Source organism: Pan paniscus, chromosome 13 (assembly GCF_029289425.2).
Source record: "Pan paniscus chromosome 13, NHGRI_mPanPan1-v2.0_pri, whole genome shotgun sequence".
NCBI classification, from domain to species: domain Eukaryota; kingdom Metazoa; phylum Chordata; class Mammalia; order Primates; family Hominidae; genus Pan; species Pan paniscus.
The window spans coordinates 73,771,531-73,793,524 of record NC_073262.2 but is presented as its reverse complement, the minus strand read 5'-3'; the positions used below and the strand labels follow the sequence as shown (position 1 = coordinate 73,793,524).

Below are 21,994 nucleotides of genomic sequence, written 5' to 3'. Positions count from 1 at the left end.
GCCTTTGCCTCCTGGGTTCAGGTGATTCTCTTGCCTCAGCCTCCTGAGTAGCTGAGATTACAGGCACACACCACCACGCTCGGCTAATTTTTTTGTATTTTTAGTAGAGACGTTTAGTAGAGATGTTGGCCAGGCTAGTCTCGAACTGCTGACCTCAAGTGATCTGCTGGCCTTGGCCTCCCAAAGTGCTGGGATTTCAGGCATGAGCCACTGCACCTGGCCCTATTTTTTCTTTAGTTGCCTGTGCTTTTGGTGTTAGATCAAAGAAACCATTGCTAAATTCAGTGCCATGAAGCTTTATCCATATGTTTTCTTCTAAGAGTTAGAAAGTTTTAGGTCTTATATTCAGGCATTTGATCCATTTTGAGTTAATTTTTTTTATATGGTTAAAGTAAGGATCCAACTCAATTTATTTGCATGTGGATATCCAGTTTTCCCTGCACCATTTGTTGAAAAGACTGATCTTTCTCCACTGAATGGTGTTGGTGTTCTTACTGAAAATCATTTCACGTGAGGGTTTATTTTCTGGTCTCCCTGTTTTATCCCATTGCTCTATATATATGTCTGTCTTTATGCCAGTACCATATTCTTATTTTAAAAATGTGATTTAATGTTTTCAAAATAGTCCTGTGCCAGGGAAGGATTGATAGTTTTTTATAAAGCAAAACTTCAGTAGATTGTAAGTTTCAGTGCCAGGCTTAAGACTTGGCAGACCTGGCATATAATAGGTGTGTGATTTGAGAATCATGTTTGAAGCCAAAGGAGATCTGAAAAGAAAACAGAAGGCCATGGGGAATATTTGCAGTTAAGAGAGAACAAGAAGGTAGTGGGGGGAACAGGTGTGGCTGAATTATGAAAACTAGAACTGTTTATGTTTTTGCTTTGGTTTTTCCTCTCAATAAAGGAATAATATACAGTTTCTGATGTAATAGGAAGAGAAAAAATGGAAGCATTGAGGATACTAAGGATGATATGGTTATAAACCAGTTTAAGGGAAGAATTAAATGGTAGTACAGTAAAATTGAGGCTAAGGTAGACTTCTAAAAAGACATAAGTGAGGGCAGAAGGAGACAAGGAGTGAGTAGATGCCAGAGAGGTAGGGTACTTGTGAATACAAGATTTCTTGGATGTCAAGAAGGAGTGAGGTCAAAAGCAAGTGTTAAAGGCTTTAGCTTTTTAGAGGGATTTACCTCTTTTTTTGAGCTAGAAGAAGTAGACAGAGGAAGCTGTATTTTCAGGTACAGGGATCCAAATAAGCGTGAAAGAGTGGCCACCATCCATCTAGTCCTCTGTCCAGGTGAGGATAAAAAGTAAGAAAGGGAATTTCAAAAGATAAGATCTATAGGAGTAGTTGTTAACCTTTAGGAGAGGAATGTCAGGATGTGTGGAAGGGGCTAGTATAGTTCAAAAATGTTCCCCAAGTCATTCTGGATTCTGGTAATATCCTTACCTGCTCCCTTTGAGAGCCATTCATTTATGTCACTTCTGGGGTTTTTGTTAGAAGAGAATTAGCAGACATAGATAAAGTAATTTTTGTTTGAACTTCATCTAGAATTTGGAGTGCTTTAGTCTGCATAATAACAATAACATCAGGGTGTTAAATTTTTCCCCTTAATTTTCAAGGTGGTTTAATAATAGTAAGTGTTACTTCAGTCATCTGTGTGTGTGGTAAATGTGTTTGTGTTTCATTTACCTGATGGAAACTTAAAACTATCAACCGTACAAAAAATCTTAAGGATTGTGACAATAATAAAACAGTTCTTTATCGTTTAAAATGTAGTTAATTATATAAGATATACATAAACAAAATAATTAAGTGGTAATGTCGCATAGTTACAATTCTAGGTATGCTCAGAATAGGGAGATTACATTAGGAGAGTAGTATTTTTTAAACTATGGACCCATGGTCCATTGTTGGTTTATGAAATCAATTTAATTGCTATTTACTAGTGTCACGTCACTCTTTTTTAAGTGGACTAGGATAGGCTAGAAAATAGATGTTGTACTGGACTCTTACTACTGCATTGCAGTAAGATTTGGTATTCTGTGAAACTTTTAAATATATGAATGTTCGTAACTGTGTACTAAATTAGATGGAAAATATATTTCTTCTGTGAGTTGCAGCCAAAAGTGTTGGAAATCCATTGTAGGATGTTTTGATAAGTTGATGTGTACATTTAAAAATAAAGTCTCTCAATTTCATCTGCTTGTAGCATTCATTCCTAAATTTTTAACATCTTAACTAATCACATGTATATATTTGTGTGTGTAAGTATAAAGTATACACACATATATATGTGTACATATATATATATTTTTTCTTAATAGGTGCAATGGATGAGCTTCATAGTCTGGATCCAAGAAGGCAAGAGTTATTGGAAGCTAGATTTACTGGAGTTGCAAGTGGGAGCACTGGAAGTACGGGCAGTTGCAGTGTTGGAGCTAAAGTGAGCAAAATTCTCATCTTTATTTGACAGTCTTTCTTTCTATTAAATGATCTAAAATAGTATGTAAAGGATTCCTACATAACGTGCTTAACAGCAAATGTAGCTTTTATAATGTGTAGAATAAGATCAGTGTTCATAAATGCGTTTTTAATGTAGTATACCATATTTCAGGGGCATTATAATACAGCATAATATGTTTCAGGGATAAAAAGGAGTTTGGTAGATTGTACTGCCTGTCTCCCACTATGTACTTTCTTATCCTTCCTGCCCTTATTATCCATGGTCCTATCTGTACATCTAATCCACGGTTTCTAACTGCTGCATAAAACTTTAATAGTGTATATCTTTTAGGCCAGGAGTCCTCAACCCCTGGGCCAAGGACCAGTACCAGTCCTGTTAGTAACCGGCCACACAGCAGGAGGTGAGCGGCAGGAGAGTGAGCATTACTGCCTGAGCTCCACCTGTTAGATTCGGCAGCGTTAGATTCTCATAGGAGCATGAACTCTATTGTGAACTGTGCACATGCGAGGGATCCAGGTTGTGCACTCCTTATGAGAATCTAATGCCTGATATGAGGTAGAACAGTTTCATCTCTAAACTATTCCCCACCCAACCTCCACCTTCCCTCTTTTTTCATGGAAAAATTGTCTTCCATGAAACTGATCCTGGGTGCCAAAAAGGTTAGGTATTGCTGTGTTCAGCCTTTCAGTGATAGACCCAGATTGTCTACCTCAAACTGTGATGAGTTTTCATGTACTTGGGCTCTTATGGACCTTTGTGACCATTTATTTAGGATGTTTTCCTAAGAGTACAATTGCTAGATCATAGGGTATGTATAGACTGAAATTGTATAAATACAAGGTTGCTATTCAGAACAGTTGTACTAATCTGCATTTTCAGCGGAGTGCATGAGTATTTCTGTATTTCCATATCGCAGAAACACTTGACACCATCCACATTCCTCATTTAAGTATAAAATATCTTCTTGTTTTACTTGTACCATCAATTATTTTGAGCATTTCTTCTTTTTTTTTTTTTTTTTTTTGAGGGAGTCTCACTTTGTCTCCCAGGCTGGAGTGCAGTTGCATGATCTTGGCTCACTGCAACCTCCGCCTCCCAGGTTCAAGCGATTCTCCTGCCTCAGCCTCCCAAGTAGCTGGGATTACAGGTGCTCACCACCACGCCTGGCTAATTTTTGTATTTTTAGTAGAGACGGGGTTTTACCATGCTGGCCAGCTGGTCTCGAACTCCTGACCTCAGGTGATCCACCCACCTCGGCCTCCCAAAGTGTTGGGATTACAGGCGTGAGCCACCGCGCTCGGCCTATTTTGAGCATTTCTTTGTATGCTTGTTAGGTTGTTGGGAGTCTTAGACATTATTTTAATTCTTTGTCTGTTTTTATATTAGTATTACTTTCTTTTTTGAACTGATTTTCTCATGTTCCATGTATATTCTACATGTTGATTTCTTGTTGACTTCATACATCGTAAGTAACTTCTCCCACTTTGTCATATGTCTCTTACTTTGTTCACGGTCTCTGTTGAACTGGAGTTGTGTGAATTCATAGCACATTGAACTCTCTAAATTTGTTGTAGTCAGTCTCACCAATTTTTTGCCTTACGGTTTGTATCTCCAAAGTTTTGACTAACTCTTGGTATTTAACAGAAATAAGCATCACCATTAACCATTTGGGTCAAATAGACCTTTTTGTATTTTTATATTTATAAGTTATTTTACTACTAATTTATAGACACAGGAATAAAAGTATTATGAAAAACAACTTTATTAGATATTTTAATAAGAATTACCTTGTACATCTCTTTGTATCAGGTAAATTTTGGCTCACAGACATAAAAGATGAAAGAGTACTGTGATGTGTCCTTTGAGCATAATGAGGTGGTCCAGAATATGGTTGCAGAATATTATATGATGCAGTCCTTACTGTGTTTTCTTTTTTTCCTTAGAAATATATTGTTCAATTCGTTGATTCTTGAATTTGAGAAAATTCGTCTAGCATTATGTTACCTGATTATGTGAGATTTTACGAATAGTCAATATCACCACCATCAGCTTCAGAGTCTAGACATGCTACTGTTGGTGTTTATATTTTCTGATTCATCTAATAATTGTAAGATGTATTCCTCTGTCATTTTCTTCTCTTGGCCATCGTGGGTGGAAAATGAAAATTTTTGAATTCTTAGGTGGAGTCAGTGAAAGCTAACATTAGACTACGAAGATGGTATTCTAGTCTTTCAAAAATATTCTTAAAAGGCCGGGCGCGGTTGCTCACGCCTGTAATCCCAGCACTTTGGGAGGCCGAGGTGGGCGGGTCACCTGAGGTCAGGAGTTCAAGACCAGCCTCAACATGGAGAAACCCCGTCTCTACTAAAAATACAAAAAAAAATTAGCCAGGCATGGTGGTGCATGCCTGTAATCCTAGCTACTCGGGAGGCTGAGGCAGGAGAATTGCTTGAACCTGGGAGACGGAGGTTGCGGTGAGCCGAGATCGCGCCATTGCACTCCAGCCTGGGCAACAAGAGCGAAACTCAGTCTCAAAAAAAAAAAAAAAAAAAAAAAGAAATTCTTAAAAGATGAAGCAAGATGAAAGATGATGCAGTACTTGAAAGATAATGGAAGGCAAGAAGAAAACTGAAAGATGATTTATTTTACTATTGCACCATCCTTTTAGGTTATTAAATCTGTATTTTTCTATTGTTTCCATAACAAACTAAGTAAACTTAGGAGTTTAAGACAACACAAATTTATTATAGTTTTGTAGGTTAGAAGTCTGTTACTAGTTTTATGGGCTAAAATCAAGGTGTTTATAGGACTGTAATCCTTTTTGGAGGCTCAAGGGGAGGATCAGTTTCCTTGCCTTTTTTAGTTTCTTCTTCTTTTTTTTTCCCTCTGAGACAGGATCTCACTCTGTCACTCAGGCTGGAGTGCAGTGGCATGATCTTGGTTCACTGCACCTTCTGCCTCCTGGGGTCAGGTGATGCTCCCACCTTGGCCTCCCCAGTAGCTGGCAGTACAGGTGCGTGCCACCGTGCCCGGCTAATTTTTGTATTTTTAGTAGTGAAGAGGTTTCACCTTGTTGCCCAGGCTGGTCTTGAACACCTGGGCTCAGGTGATTTGCCCACCTCGGCCTCCCAAAGTGTTGGAATACAGGTGTGAGCCACTGCACCAGGCCACCTTTTTTAGTTTCTAGAGGCTGCTGTGTTCTTGGCTTGGCTGTTCCTCCAGTTTCAAAGCCAGCAACAGCCCATCTCCTTGACCATTCTTCCAAAGTCACGTCTCCCTCTGACAACAGTCTGGAAAGGTTGGGCCTCTACTTTTATGTACTCATGTGATTAGATTAGACCAACCCAAATAATCTGGGATAATCTCCCCAGTTCAAAAGCCTTACCCTTAATCACTTCTGCAAAGTCCTTTTTTTGGCCATGTAAGGTAACATAGTCACAGGCTCTGGAGTTTAGGGCGTGTGTATCATTGGGGAAATTATTCTGCCTACCATACACCATCATTCTTCATTTTTTTCTTTGATTTTTTATTTTGTTTTTTAGTATAGTTGGGAATAATTGATGAAAATAATAAGTAATGATGAAGTAATTGCTAGTACGTGATAAATTCAAAATATAGGAAAAATAAGATATGTAAGATTCCATAATATATTTTAGATTTATGAAAGGGTCCATTTGACGTCTGGTAATTGCAAGATGGAATGAGTTTTATTCTATTAACAATAAATATAATTTTTGTTTTTTGGATGATCCCTAAGAAAGAATAAAAGTCCTCAAATATCAGTCTTTACAAATAGTTAGAATGGCTCAAACAAGAAATTCAAAAACTAGAATTTGATCTCATAGACCTTGATGGTATTCTAATTAAATACTGCTTCTGCATCCCTGGACCATAAAGATATTCTACAGTTTCTGTTATTAATTTTATAGGTTTACTATCATACTTGCTCTTTAATCCATCTAGGGTCCATCTTTTATATAATATTGGTAGTGATCCAGTTTTATTTTTCTCCATCTAGTGAACAAGTTTTCTCCACAGTGCTTCTTAAATCATCTTTTTAAAAATTGATTTGTGATGCCATCTTTATCATACATATGACTTACATAATTAACACATATATGATTTACATATATATGATAAGTATATGTGGGCCGGGTGTGGTGGCTCACGCTTGTAATCCCAGCACTTTGGGAGGCCGAGGCTGGTGGATCACTTGAGATCAGGAGTTCAAGACTAGCCTGGTGAACATGGTGGAACCCCATCTCTACTAAAAAATACAAAAAATTAGCTGGGCATGGTGGCGGGTGCCTGTAATCCCAGCTACTCGGGAGGCTGAGACAGGAGAATTGCTTGAACCCAGGAGATGGAGGTTGCAGTGAGCCGAGATTGTGCCATTGCACTCCAGCCTGGGTGACAAGAGTGAGACACTGTCTCAAAAAAAAAAAAAAAAAGGATATGTATGTGGTTGCCATGTATATATAGTATGTAGGTTTGTCTCTGAAATGTCTCTGATGTTTCAGATGTTTCAGTGATCTGTGTTCTTGTGCTCCAGTATCACATTAAAAATACTATCATATTTTGGTATGTCTTTTTTATATGGTAGAGTAAAATCTCTCGTTTACTCTTTTTCTAGGGTTGACTTTGTTCTTTATGGATCTTTAGTCCTTCATAAAAATTTAAGCATCTCTATATTCTTGATAGCATTTGGGAATTCTTCTATTATAGCTTTTTTTGTGTCTTTTTCCTTAAAATATTCAAATGTAATTTTAATTTTGAATGCATTCAATTTGTAGATTAGGGACTACTAACATCTTTGTAAGATTAGGTTATCCTATTTAAGTACATGAAATGTCTCCCTGTTTATTCAGTTCTCCCCATGGACTTCTTAGGAATTTTCGGCTGTTAGATCCTTTAAAGTTTGTTGTTAATCTTTTTTAAATTATATTTTCTAGTTGATTTTTGCTGGCTTAGGATGCTTTTAATTTTTATAGTTTGGTCTTGTATCTGGCAGTCTTGCTGTTCTCTTTTATTGGTTGTAATGGTTTGTTGGTTCTGTAGATTTATTTAAGGGAAATAATTATCTTCCAAAAATGATAGTTTAATCTCTTATACCTTAAATACATATTTTTTCCTTATCTTGGTCATGGTCATGACCTTGAATGCTGTGTCTTGTTCTTGCTCTAAAAGAGGAATTGTCTAAAGTTTCTTCATTAAGTGTAATGTTTGCTCTAGGTTTGGAGTATATAACTGCCCAAATTAAAGAAGAGCCTTTCTATTCCTGGTTAGTTAAGGAGATTTTGTTTGTTTTAAAAATTATAAATAGTTTTGAACTTATGAAAGTCTTTTTTCAGTGTTGATTAAAAGACTCAGATTTTTCTCCTTTGGATTATTAATACAATAATTTAATAGATTCTTAAAATGTTGAACCTTGTTTGTATTTCTGGGATAAACCATACTTGATATGATATACTATTTAAAAAACATTTATCAGGCCAGGCGTGGTGGCTCACACCTGTAATCCCAGCACTTTGGGAGGCCAAAGTGGGCGGATCACGAGGTAAGGAGTTTAAGAACAGCCTGGCCAATATGGTGAAACCCTGTCTCTAGTAAAAATACAAAAATTAGCTGGGCATGGTGGCGTTTGCCTGTAGTCCCAGCTACTTGGGAGGCTGAGGCAGGAGAATTGCTTGAACTCGGCAGGCGGAGGTTGCAGTGCGCCAAGGTCATGCCACTGCACTCCAGCCTGGGCCACAGAGCAAGACTCTCTCAAAAAAACCAAAAACAAACAAACAAAATCCCTACCATTTATTGGATTTAATACATGATTAATTATTTAGGATTTTTACATATATGCTTTAAGAGAAATGAATGTGCCGACTGGAAGAATGTAGTTCAGTGAGTTTTGACAAATGTATATACACTCATGTAATCTACATTCCTCTTAAGATACAGAATATTTTCATTACCCTACCATATCTGTTTTATAATTCACTATCACATTAGCCTCACAAAATGAACTGGGCCCCTTTCACTATTTTTAGTTTTTTCAGCATCCTGTATATGATAGGAAATGTTCATGAGAATATGAGTAGACACGTAAAACTGTCTTGGCCTGGCCTGGAGCTTATTTAGAATGGTGGCTTTTTTTTTTTTTTTTTGAATACAGGGTCTCACTTTGTCGCCCAGGCTGGAGTGCAGGGGTGTGATCTCGGCTCACTGCAACCTATGCCTCCCAGGCTCAAGCAGTCCCTCTATCTCAGCCTCCCAAGTAGCTGGGACTATAGGTGCTTGCACCATGACATTCGGCTAGTTTTTTGTTGTTGCTGGACTTTTTTTGTGGAGACCAGGTTTTACCATGTACCCAGACTGGTCTCAAACTCTTGACTCAAGTGATCCACCTGTCTTGGCCTCCCAAAGTGCTGGAATTACAGGTGTGAGCCACTGTGCTCAGCCGGGGAGATCTTTTACTGTGATTTTAATTTCTTTAATATTTAGTTCATCAGTTCATTTCATGTAAGCTTTTAAACTTATTAGTATATAGTTATAATACTTTAAAAACCTCCTTTGTTATTTTCTTTCTTCACATTCTCCTTTTCTGTTCATTCTTGCCAGAGCTTTGTTTAATGACTATTTCAAATAAACAAATTTTTGTTTTAATTTTTTTCACTGTTTTTTTCTTCTCCCTTTTCCGCAGTGATTTCTGCCTTCATAATTTACTTGTTATTTTGGATTTGCTTCTCTGGCTCTTCTTCCAGCTATTGAGTTGAATGTTTAGTTTATTTACTTGTATATAGAAATAATTAATGTACAGTAAAATGTGTAGCTCTTATGTGTTCGGTTATGGGACTTTCTCCCCATGGTTTTTATTAAGGTATAATTATCAGTTAGTAAAATTACCCTTTTTTACTATATAGTTCTGTTGTAAGATTTGACAGATGTATATAATTGTGTAACCACCATCACAATTAAGGTATTAAATAGTTTATTTTGCCGAAATATTTTCCCATACCCCTTTGTAGTCAACTCTTCTAGGTTGCCTCTGACAACCACTGATCTGTTTTCTGTTCTTTTAGTTTAGGTTTTTAAGAAATGCTATATAAATGGATACATATTGCAATATGTACCTTTTTGAGTCTGGCTTCTTTTAACTTATCATAATGCATTCATTTGAGATTGATCCATGTTGTTGGATATTTGACCCTTTTGAATGCTAAATAGTATTCTGCTCTATGAAGATAACCACTTCTTTTTAGTCCATTTTCTGTTTATTTATTTTTTTGAGACAGTCTTGCTCTGTCGCCCAACTGGAGTGCAGTGGCACAACCTTGGCTCACTGCAACCTCCACTTCCCAGGTTCAAGCGATTCTTCTGCCTCAGCCTCCCGAGTAGCTGGGATTACAGGCATGTGCCACCATGCCCAGCTAATTTTTGTATTTTTAGTAGTGAAGGGGTTTCACCCTGTTGGTCAGGCTGGTCTGAACTCCTGACTTCAAGTAATCCACCTGCCTTGGCTTCCCAAAGTGCTGGCATTACAGGCATGAGCCACCACGCCTGGCCTTTTTAGTCCATTTTCTAGATGAGGAACATTTGTGTTGTTTCCAGTGTTTTGATAATTAGGAATAAAGGTATTATAACCATTCACGTATTCCCCCCTCTTAGATTTGGAAATTGTTCAGTGTAAATACCACACAAAACAAAATATAGAACACTTCCATCCCTCCAGAGAGTTTTCTTCTGCCCCTTTCCAGTCAGTTCCCTCTTGTCAAACCCTTTCCCCCAACCCTTATCTAATTTCTGTCACTACAGATTAGTTCTGCCTGTACTTGGATTCCATATACAGTAAATGAAAGTATGCAGTATATTCTTTTGTATCTGGCATCCTTTATTTAACGTAGTGTTTTTGAGATTTATCCAGGTTGTTGCTGTTTTAGTAGTTAATTCTTTTTGTTGCTGAATAGAATTCCACTGTATGGATATACCACAGTTATGCATTTAGTAGAGTGGTATTTGGATGTTTTCATTTTGCCTGTTAGGAGTAAGGTTACAATAAACATTTTGGTACAAATGTTTTGGTAACATGTTTTAATTTCTCTTGGGAAGATACTTAGCTGGATAGATGTATATTTTACTTGATAAAAAACTGCCAGATTTCCAAAGTGTTTGTACCTGTATAAGAACTTTGATTGTTCTGCATCCTCCCTGACATTTTGTTGTGATTCTTTTTCATTTTAGTGTAGTGGGTGTGAAGTAATATCAGCTCGTTTATTTTAACTTTTCTTGTTTCTTGATTAATGCTGTCCCTCCAAGAACTGCTGTAACTGTTCCATAAGTTTTGATGGGTGCTGTTTTAATTAATGTTCAGATCTGTATATTTCATAATTACCTTTGTTTCCTTTTTAACACAAGGGTTATTAATATAGGATATTTTGAGCTATCTTTTTGTTGTGGATTTTCAATCTGTTGCATTACAGTTGGAAAGTAGTTTGTATGACATCAGTCCCTGACATCAGTCCCTGAATGTGCCTTATTTTAGAAACATTTCATATCTAATAGCTGTTAATTGTATTTGTTCAGATCTTAGATATCTCCTTGCATTGTCAACCTGGCGTATCTTTTTCTGAGAGAGATGTATTAAAATATTTAACTGATGATTTATGTATTTCTACTTGCTGTTCATTTGTTTTTGCTTGATATATTTTGAGGCAGTATTTTTACATATGTATCTCTTGTTCTGTTCTTTTTGTGACTGTATACTACTTACTGTTAATTTTAGCTTTCTTTTGGTTTATGTTTGTTTTAGGTGTATGGTTTTCTATTTTATTTTTGCTCTTTTTAAATGTGTTTCTTGGGGCTGGGAGTAGTGGCTCATGCCTGTAATCCCAGCACTTTGGGAGGCCGGGGCAGGTGGATCACTTGAGCCCAGGACTTCGAGACCAGCCTGGGCAACATGATGAAACCCTATCTCTACAAAACATTAGCCGGGCGTGGTGGTACCCACCTGTGGTCCCAGGGAGCTTCTTGGGAGGCTGAGTTGGGAGGATTACTTGAGCTCAGGAGGTTGAGGCTGCAGTGAGCTGAGATCATGCTACTTCACTCCAGCCTGGACGACAGAGTGAGACCCTGTCTCATTTAAAAAAAAAAAAAATTAAATGCATTTCTTGTAGACAGCATATGTTTTTTGATACAATAGGAGCATTCGACTCTCTTAAATGGTGAGTTTTGTTTATTACATTTTTTGTAATTATTGTTATTTTCTGACTCGGTTCTGCCATCTATTGCTTAATGTCTTCTTGTACTTTACGTGTTTTCCATTGGACAAATGAATTTTTTTCCTGATGTTTTAAAGTTACATATTCTATTGTAGTGTTATAATGACAGTATACTCAGTGTAGTGTATAGTATATGAGTATAGAGTGTCATTATAACACTAAAAATGCTCTCTCAAACTGCATTCCTGTGGGTTTGTTCCCCTTAAAATTTTTATTACTTTTTACTTTGAAAATAATATATACATATAGATAAGTTGAAAATGTAGTATAAAGAATGCCATCATATTCTTCATCTAGATTTAAAAGGTGTAAACAGTTTTGCTTAATTTGTGTTCATGTACATCTTTACCGTGTCTCTCTGGTATTGCTGTGGTCTCCTGGCTCCTGTTTTTTTTTTTGTTGTTGTTGTTGTTTTTTTTTTGAGAGAGAGGTCTCACTCTGTCACCCAGGCTGGAGTGCGGTGACGCAATCTCGGCTCACTGCAGCCTCTGCCTCCTAGGCTCAAGTGATCCTCATGTGTAAGCCTCCTGAGTAGCTTGGATAGGCAAGTGCCACCATGCCTGGCTAAGTTTTTTGTATTTTTTTTAGAGATGAGTCTCACCATGTTGCCCAGGCTGGCATTTAACTCCTGGGCTCAAGCAGTTCGCCCACGTCGGCCTCCCAGAATGGTGGAATTACAGGCCCGAGCCACTGCGCCTGGCCAGCTCCTTTTTTTATTCCGTTGTTATAATTCATTATTGTCTTTGAAATTCAAATTGTCCCAAATTTGGCCAGTGGAAACTCCTTCGCATGGTCACTTTAGAGATCTTTTATCAGTCTTTGGTTTTCAGACACAAGACATTTCTGGCTTACCTCGTCCTTTTCTGCATTGAATATGAACAGACATTCTCCAAGGATTCCTGGTTCATTTTAATGAAGAATGGTGCTTAGGAACCAACATCTAGGTGCTAGTTATGCTTGTTGTTATAATACATAATAGTCTCTTAGAAGAATGCCAGCTAATGTAGAATCAGAACACTCACCATTTGACATCCCCAATATAATTATTGATTAAGGCAAGGATCATATGTTTTCCATTGGACATTTACATTTAGTAAAATGTTTTCAAGAGCAGTATACTTACAGAGTCCTAATGTTTTACCCCATAGATTAGTTATTACAAAAGAGAAATGTGTCTAAAATGGACACCATTTCTCACCACCATAATAAGCAAGATCAGACTTTTCATTGGCATATTATCTCAGAGAATCTGACATTGTATGTGCCTCCTAAGGTGGTGCAGTAGGAGTTACACAAATCACCTCTGTTTTTAATGCTGGAAATATTTGATTTGAATTTAGTCATGAGACAGTACTCCTGGGACACTGCTAGACAACTGGCCTGGACTCATCAAAGTATTCAGTGTCTTGAAGAACAAAGAGAGGTAAATGGAATTGTTGTAGATTGGATGAGGCTAAAGAGACAAGACATAGCAATCAGATGTAGTGTGTGAATCTGAATCCTGATTTGCACCTGGACTGGAGGAAAACAGTTATAAAGGACATTTTTGTGACAATAGGGAAAATTCAAGTACAGGTATATGTTGGATGAAGATACTGAATTAATGTTGGTTTTACTCTTTTGTCTTTTAAGTTGTAATTTTAAAATATAGGTGAAGCTACAGAGTGTATGACAGTTGTGACCAATGACTCCTGTAATGTTTAGAGTGATGATGATAATGTGCTTGTGAGATGCAGTATTAATAGGTAGGCAAATTTTAATGATAGTAGCATCAAGAGTTTGTAATTTGGAAGTAAAAACATTCTAAGGATCTAATTGCTGGTAGCAACGGTGCTCTAGCAGAGAGGGTCGGGTAGAAAGGTAAATACATTATCTAGGAGTATTGATTTATTTCTAGAGACAAATAGAGCAGTATATTTGCCAGCAGCAAGGAAGTAAGCACAAGCAACAGATACTGTACATACAACCTTCATTTTTTGTTTTTCTGCTTTTATTGTTTTTAATTGATAGAGTAATTGTACATATTTATGGAGTACAGTGTGATATTACATGTAGAGACAATGCATAATGATCAGATCAGGGTAACTAGCATATTTGTCACCTCAAACATTTATCATTTCTTTGTGATAGGAACATTCGAAATCTGCTCTTCCAGCTATTTGAAGATATACAATAAATTGTTGTTAATTATAGTCTTCCTATAGTGCTGTAGAACACTAGGACTTACTCTTCCTATGCAGCTGTACTTCTATATTCATTAATCAACTGTTGGCTGTCCCCTCCCGCCTACTCTTCCCTGCCTCTATTCTGCTCTCTACTTACAAGATCAGCCTTTTTGGTTTCTGCATATGAGTGAGAACATGCAGTATTTATCTTTCTGTGCCTGGCTAATTTCACTTAACAATGTCCTCCAAGCTCATCAGTGTTGCTGTGAATGAGAGAAAATTTTTTAATGGTGAAATAGTATTCCATTGTGTATGTATACCACATTTTCTTTATCCATTTGTCTGTTGATGGACACTTACATTGATTCCATACTTCAGCTATTATGAATCATGTTACAGTAAATATGGGAATGCAGATATCTCTTCAGCATACTGATTTCCTTTCCTTTGTGTATACCCAGTAGTAGGATTGCTGGATCATATGGTAGTTGTATCTTTTTTTTTTAAGGAGCCTCCATATTTTTTTCCATAATGGCTATACTAATTCGCACTTCCACCAACAGTGTAGGAGGGTTTCCCTTTCTCTGCATCCTTGCTAGTATTTGTTATTTTTTGTCTTTTTTTTTTTTCGAGACGGAGTCTCGCTCTGTCGCCAGGCTGGAGTGCAGTGGCGCAGTCTCGGGGCTCACTGCAACCTCCGCCTCCTGGTTTCAAGCGATTCTCCTGCCTCAGCCTCCTGAGTAGCTGGGACTACAGGCGCACGCCACCACACTCATCTAATTTTTGTATTTTTAGTAGAGATGGCGTTTCACCATGTTGGCCAGGCTGGTCTCAAACTCCTGACCTCAAGTGATCCGCCCGCCTCAGCCTCCCAAAGTGCTGGGATTACAGGCGTGAGCCACTGCGCCCAGCCAAGCATTTTTTAAATATACCTGTTAAAATTTGTATGGTTTTTGTATGGTTACTTCTTTCAAGAGATGTCTTTGCCCATTTTTAGATTGGATTATTTATTGTTTTGCTGTTGAGTTGTTTGAGTTCCTTGTAAATTCTGGATGTTAATCCCTTCTCAGATGAATAGTTTACAAATCACTTTCTTGCATTCTGCAGGTTGTATCTTCACTCTATGATTGTTTCCTTTGCTGTGAAGAAGCTTTTTAGTTTGAGATAATAGTTTGTCTATTTTTGCTTTTGTTGCCTGTGCTTTTGAGATCTTCTTCATAAAATCTTAACCTAGACCAATGCCCTGAAGTGTTTCCTCTAAGGTTTCTTCTAGTAGTTTCATAGTTTGGGATCTTACATTTAAATCTTTAACCCATTTTGAGTTGATTTTTGTATACAGTGAGAGATAGGGGCTAGTTTCATTTTTCTGCATATGGATATCCAGTTTTTAATGTTCCCAGTGCCTTTGTCGAAGATTAGTTGGCCATAAATGCATAGATTTATTTCTGGGTTCTATTCTGTTCCATTGATCTGTGTCTGTTACACAAAATCAACATACAAAAAGTAGTAGCATTTCTATACACCAACAATGAACTAGCAGAAAAAGAAATCAAGAAAGCAATCCCTGGCTGGGAGCAGTGGCTTATGTCTGTAATCCCAGCACTTTGGGAGGATCACTTGAGGCCAGGAGTTTGAGACCAGCCTGGCCAACATGGTGAACATTGTAGTATATTTTGAAGTCCAGTAGTGTGATGCCTCCAGTTTTATTCTTTTAGCTCTGTATTGCTTTGGCTATTCGGAGTCTTCTGTGGTTTCATATGAATTTTAGGATGTTTTTTCTCTTTCTGTGAGGAATGTCATTGGTATTTTGATAGGAATTGCATTGAATCTGTAGATCACTTTTGGTAGTATGTCATTTTCACAGTATTCTTCCAATTCATGAACGTGGGGTGTCTTTCTATTTTTTTATGTCCTCTTTAATTTTTTTCTTCAGTGCTTTATAATTTTCCTTGTAGAAATCCTTCACCTCATTGGTTACGTTTATTTCTACTTTTGTTTGTTTGTTCTTAGTTCTTGTAAATGGAATTTTTTTTTTTTTTTTGAGACAGAATCTCAACTCTGTTGCCCAGGCTGGAGTGCAGTGGTGCAATCTCGGCTCACTGCAACCTCTGCCTCCCAGGTTCAAGCAATTCTCATGCCTCAGCCTCCCAAGTAGCTGGGATTACAGGCGCCCACCACCATGCCCAACTAATTTTTGTATTTTTAGTAGAGACGGCATTTCACCATGTTGGCCAGGCTGGTCTCAAACTCCTGGCCTCAAGTGATCCTCCCAAAGTGCTGGGATTACAGGCGTGAGCCACTGCTCCCAGCCAGAGATTGCTTTCTTGATTTCTTTTTCTGCTAGTTCATTGTTGGTGTATAGAAATGCTACTAATTTTTGTGTGTTGATTTTGTATTCTGCACCTTTACTGAATTTATCAGTTCTGACAGCTTTTTGGTGAAGCTTTTAGGGTTTTCTATATATGAATTTGTGTCATCTGCTATACATAGAACTTTTAAATTACTGGAATAGAATGTAGAAGGAGGAATATAAAGAAATGTAATTCAACAAAAGAGAAGGAGAAAAAGAAAAAAAGAAAATATTTCATTTTTATCTGCTATTATATAAGATGGAAGCAATAAAGCCAGGCATGTATTAACACAGTAAATGAGACTCCATCTACAGGCTGTTAACAAGAAACATCCCTTAAAAAATGATGAACATTGGAAATACCTGGAAAGAAAGTATCTCAGATAATCACGAAGAAAAATGAAGTGCAATTAAATATAAATTTGAGGTCAAGAGTGGTGGCTCATGCCTGTAATCCCACCACTTTGGGAGGCTGAGGCAGGTGGATCACTTGAGGCCAGGAGTTCAACCCCATCTCAAAAAATTAGCCGGACATGGTGGGATGTGCCTGTAATCCCATCTACTCAGGAATCCGAGGCAGGAGAATTGCTTGAACCCAGGAGGCGGCGGAGATTGCAGTGAGCCAGGATTGCACCACTGCACTCCAGCCTCAGTGACAGAGTGTGACTTATGTCTCAAAAAAAATTATATATATATATATATATATATAAATTTGAGATCAATTTTTTTCTTAACTCAGAACCTTCCCCAAACTTCCCGTTGCATTTCAAATAAAATTCAGTGTCTTCACTGTGCCCCACACAGATCAGAAGGCCTTCCTCTAAATCAGGAGGCCTTTTGATCTAGTGTTAGGCTAACAACTGCCCCACCACGGCAGTTATTATTTGCTGTCTTATTTGCCACTTGCCTCAAACACACTTCATGCTGACTTCATTCAAATTTCCGCTCTTCAAAGAGGCCTTATCTCACCGCTGTATGTAAGGTAATACCTTTGTCACTGCCCCTTAGTTTCTCCACTTCTTTTTTTTAATACTACAACTTATTGATTCCGTAGGTAATACTAAAATTTATGTGTTTGTTTATATTCTCTTTCCCTTCTCGTAATGGAAACTCCATGAGCACTGGACTTCAGTCTGTTTTTTTCACTGCTGTATCCCTAGCATCTACAACAGAACCAAGGCCCTCAATGAATACTTTTGAATGCATGAATGAATAGCAAATAAAGCATTCTTCAAAGGCAAAAACCTTGAATGGTATAATGATAGACGTTTTTTAAGGACTAAGTCTCCACAAAGAAGATAAGGCAGTTAAAATTTTTATATATCAAACCGTTTTAGAAATAACGTAGTGAATTTATTAAAACACAGTTAGAATGAGGGATTTTAAATAATTCTTTTAGATTTTGACTATTGTTTTACCCTAAGCCTGTTTCGCCTGTTTATTTACTTACCAGACCCTGATAGCATATGAATTTGTGACTCTCATATAGAAAGAAGGGTAAATGTTATAAACTGTAATTATGTAAACTTATTGTGTAGTTGTCATGTTGGGAGAAGTTAAGGATATATTTTCTTATTTTACATAATGAGGAGTCATTACACACAGTTTGAACTTAAAGAAAATATTATATTTAAGGTAAGGCAACCATTTGAAGAATTAAAAATAAAAATATAACTAAATGTGTCAGAAAGAAGGAGAAACTGTGATGCTAGATAAATTCTTCATCTTCCATGGCAGGGTCAATTGAGGATTTACTAGAATCTGGTACGTACTCACCTGTTTGAAAGAAAGGAAGTAAAGAAAAAAAGGAATGAAGAAGCTATCTGTGTTTTGATTTGGAAATGTCTCCAAGATATATTAAGAGAAAAATATGCAATGCAGTCTGTATAATGTTATCTTTGAGTGAGAAGGGAGGAACCAAAGAATATATATTTAATTTGCTTGTATAGAAATAGAGACTCTAGGAAGACAGTAAGAAAGAAACCAAAGTAGCCTGTTTATATTGCCTATTCAAAAGTTAATTAAAAACATTTTTTAAATAAGTCATTGCCTCTCAATAGTGGGACTGATGTGGGAAGGAGAAATTATCTTTCTGTAATGATTGAAATTCCTCTTATGTGCCTGTGTTGCTTTTATATTTTTTAAAACAATGTCTCATGGGTGTTTTTTAAAAAAACCTATTCTTTTGAAGGCTTCAAGTCTGCGTATGTCTGCTTGCAGTGGAACATACTATATGAGTGTCTGCATGAATGATTATATACTGTACTTTGTTGAGCTTTTTTCCTTCTGATTTCCCTCCACTAATGTGAACTTTTAGAACCACTTTTATTGAGATATAATTAACATACCATCAAAATGACTCATTTAACATATTTAATGGTTTTTAATGTATTCACTTTTTTATGCAACCATTACCACTGTCGAACTCTAAAACATTTTTATTACCCCAAAACTGAAACACACAAACATTAGCAACAACTTTCCTTCTTCCCTAGCCTACACTGCATTGCCTGGCAACCACCAGTCTACTTTCTTTATCTCTGGATTTGCTTGTTCTGGACATTTTATATCAATGGAGTGATACAATATGAGTTATTTTGTGCCTGGCTTTTTTTTTTTTTGAGACGGAGTTTCACTCTTGTTGTCCAGGCTGGAGTGCAGTGGCGCTATCTTGGCTCACTGCAACCTCCACCTTCTGGGTTCAAGTGATTCTCCTGCCTCAGCCTCCTCAGTAGCTGGGATTACAGGCACGTACCACCACTTGTGGCTAATTTTTGTATTTTTAATAGAGATGAGGTCTCACCATGTTGGTCAGGCTGGTCTCAAACTCCTGACCTCATGATCCACCCTCCTTGGCCTCCCAAAGTGCTGGGATTACAGGTGTGAGCCACTGCGCCTGGCCTGTGCCTGGCTTTTAAAACCTAGCATAATGTTTTCATGTTCACATATGTTATAGTATGTATTGTACTCATTCCATTATATGACAGACTGTTCCATTATATGGATGTGCCACATTTTGTTTGTTCTTTTGTGAGTTGTTGGACATTGGGTGGTTGTTTCCGTTTTTTGATGCAAATGTTATGAACTGTTAGGAACACTCTTAGAAATTTTTTGTAGACATATGTTTTAGTTCTTTTAGGTATATAGATAGGAGTGAAATTGCTGATTCTATGTTAACTCTGTGTTTAATGTTTTGAGGAACTGCCAAACTCCTTTTCAAAATAGCCACACCATTTTATATTCCTACCAGCAATGCATGAGAGTTCCACTTTCTCCACATCCCTGTCAACACTTATTATTGTCTTTTTAAATTATAGCCTGTATTCATCTGCTTGTGTTGCCATAACAGAATGCCAGAGACTGGGCAGTTTATAAAGAAAGAGGTTTATTTAGCTCTTGGCTCTGCAGGCTGCGAGGTTCAAGGACATGGCCTTGGCTTCTGGCGAGGAGTTTTACACTTCCTCATGTTACAGAAGGTCAAAGGGGAAGTGGATATGTGTGAAGAGGGACTGGGGAGGGGGAACCTTGCTTTATAACAACGTGCTCTTGCTGGAACTAAATCCAGTCTTGCCAGAGTAAGAACTCACTCATTACTGCAAGAGTCGCACCAGGCCATTCATGAGGGAGATATAACACAAGCACCTTTCACTAGACCTTACTTCCCACACCGCCACACTTTGGACCAAATTTCAAAATGAGTTTTGGTGGAGATGAACAGACCATATTCAATCCATAGCATAACCATTCTGGGTGATGTGTGAAGTGGGATCTCACTGTGTTTTTGGTATGTATTTCCCTAATGACTGATGAGCATCTTTTCATGTGCTTATTTTCCATTCATATATCTTCTCTGGTGAAGTGTTTGTTAAAATCCTTTTCCCATTTTAAAATTGGGTTATTTCTTAAATCTTGAGTTATAAGAATTCTTTATACTTACTGGGTACTAGACTCTTATCAGATACATGATTTACAGATTTTTGTCTCATTCTGTAGGTGTCATATCTAAGAAATCATTGCTTAATCCAGAATCACATATTTATATACCTATGCTTTCTTCTAGGGAGTTTATAATTATAAATAATTCTTACATTTAGGTCTTTGATCCATTTTGAGTTAATTTGCATATATGGTATGAGGTAGGGAATCCAAAATAATTTTTTTGCGTTGGACTATTCAGTTGTCTCAGCAACATTTGTTGAAAAGACTATTCTTTTTCCCTTTGAATTGTCCTGGAACCTTTGTCAAAAGTTAATTGATTGTAAATATATGGGTTTATTTCTGAACTCTTAATTCTGTTCTGCTGATCTGTATGTCTATCTTTTCGCCATACCACACTGTGTTGGTTAATATAGCTTTGTAGTAGGTTTTGAAACTGGCAGTGTGTATCCTCCAACTCTGTTCTTTTTTCAAGATTATTTTGGCTATTCTGGGTCCCTTGCATTTCAATATGACTTTTATGATCAATTTGTCAATTTCAACAAAAGGCCAACTGGGCTTTTGTTAGGAATTTTGGTGAATGTCTAGGTTGATTTGGGAAGTATTGCCATCCTAATAACATTAAGTCTTCTAGCACATGAACACAACTGTTGGTACATTCATTTAGATCTTCTTTATTTTCTTTCAATGATGTTTTTTAGTTTATACTGTGTAAGTCTTGCATTTGTTTTGTTAAATTTATTCCTAAGTATTTTATTTTTTTGATAGTATTGTAAATGAAGTTTTCTTAATTTGTTTTTCACATTGCTCTTTGCTGTTTTATAGATATACATTTGGTTTTTGTGTGTTAGTCTTGTGTCTTGCAACCTTTCTGAACTTATTAGCTTTAATAGTTTTGCTGTTATTACTGTATTTACCTTTAGTATTTACCTTTTATTTTTTTCTTGCCTAATTTTCATTGACTAGAACATCCAATACAATGTTGAACTGAAGTGGTGAGAGCACATATATTGTCATCTTAGAGAGGAAAGCTGTGAGTGCTTCATAAATGTCCTTTCTCAGGTTGAGGAAGTTTCCTTTTATTTCTAGATTGCTGAGTGGCTCTTTTTTGTTCCTTTTAAATCAGAAACAGGGTGTTGGGTTTTGGCAGATATTTTTTCTATGTCTGTTGATGATCAGTGGTTATTTTTTGTTCTGTTAATATAGCTGGTGTATGTTGAACTAACCTTGCATTCCTGGAATGAATACTGTTTGCTCAAAGTGTATAATCCTTTTTATATGTTGCTGGATTTGGTTTGCTAGTATTTTGTTGAGGATTTTTGCATCCATATTTGTAAGGGATATTGATCTGTAATTTTCTTGTGATGTTTTTATCTGGTTTCACTATCAGGTAATATTGTTTTTCCAGAATGAGTTGGTAAGTGTTCCTTCTGTTCTTTGGAAGAGTTTATGAAGAATTATTATTAGTTCTGCTTTACATATTTGGTGGAATTTACCAGTGAAACCATCTAGGCCTGGGCTTTTCTTCGAGGGTAGATATTTATTCGTTTTCTTGTTTTAATTATACTGCTACTATTTCTTTACTTGTAAGGACTATTCAGATTATTTATTTCTACCTTTCTACCCCAGCTTTATTGAGGTATGATTGACAAATAGAAATTATATATATGTGAGGTGTATATGTGATGTTTTGATATACATATATATTGTGACATGATTAACACTATTAAGATAATTAACATTTTCATCACCTCATGTAGTTTTTTTTGTGCAGAAAACATTTAAGATCTATTCTCTTAGCAAATT

The 21,994-nt window shown here is 36.9% G+C and overlaps 1 protein-coding gene across 6 annotated transcripts in view; it reads left to right on the top strand.

Annotated features, from left to right (window-relative positions):
- TLK1 (tousled like kinase 1) overlaps window positions 1-21,994 on the top strand; it is a 170,824-nt gene that overhangs the window by 40,423 nt on the left and 108,407 nt on the right. For 3 of the 6 annotated variants that reach the window (XM_003824277.4, XM_055108749.2, XM_055108750.1), the window contains one exon: window positions 2,329-2,447. The exons of 2 other annotated variants lie outside the window; for them this stretch is intronic. In XM_003824277.4, coding sequence (XP_003824325.1) covers window positions 2,329-2,447 — 119 coding nt within the window. Of the gene's footprint in view, window positions 1-2,328; window positions 2,448-21,994 lie in introns of those variants that run through there. One more of the 6 variants, XM_034954479.3, reaches the window with a different exon arrangement.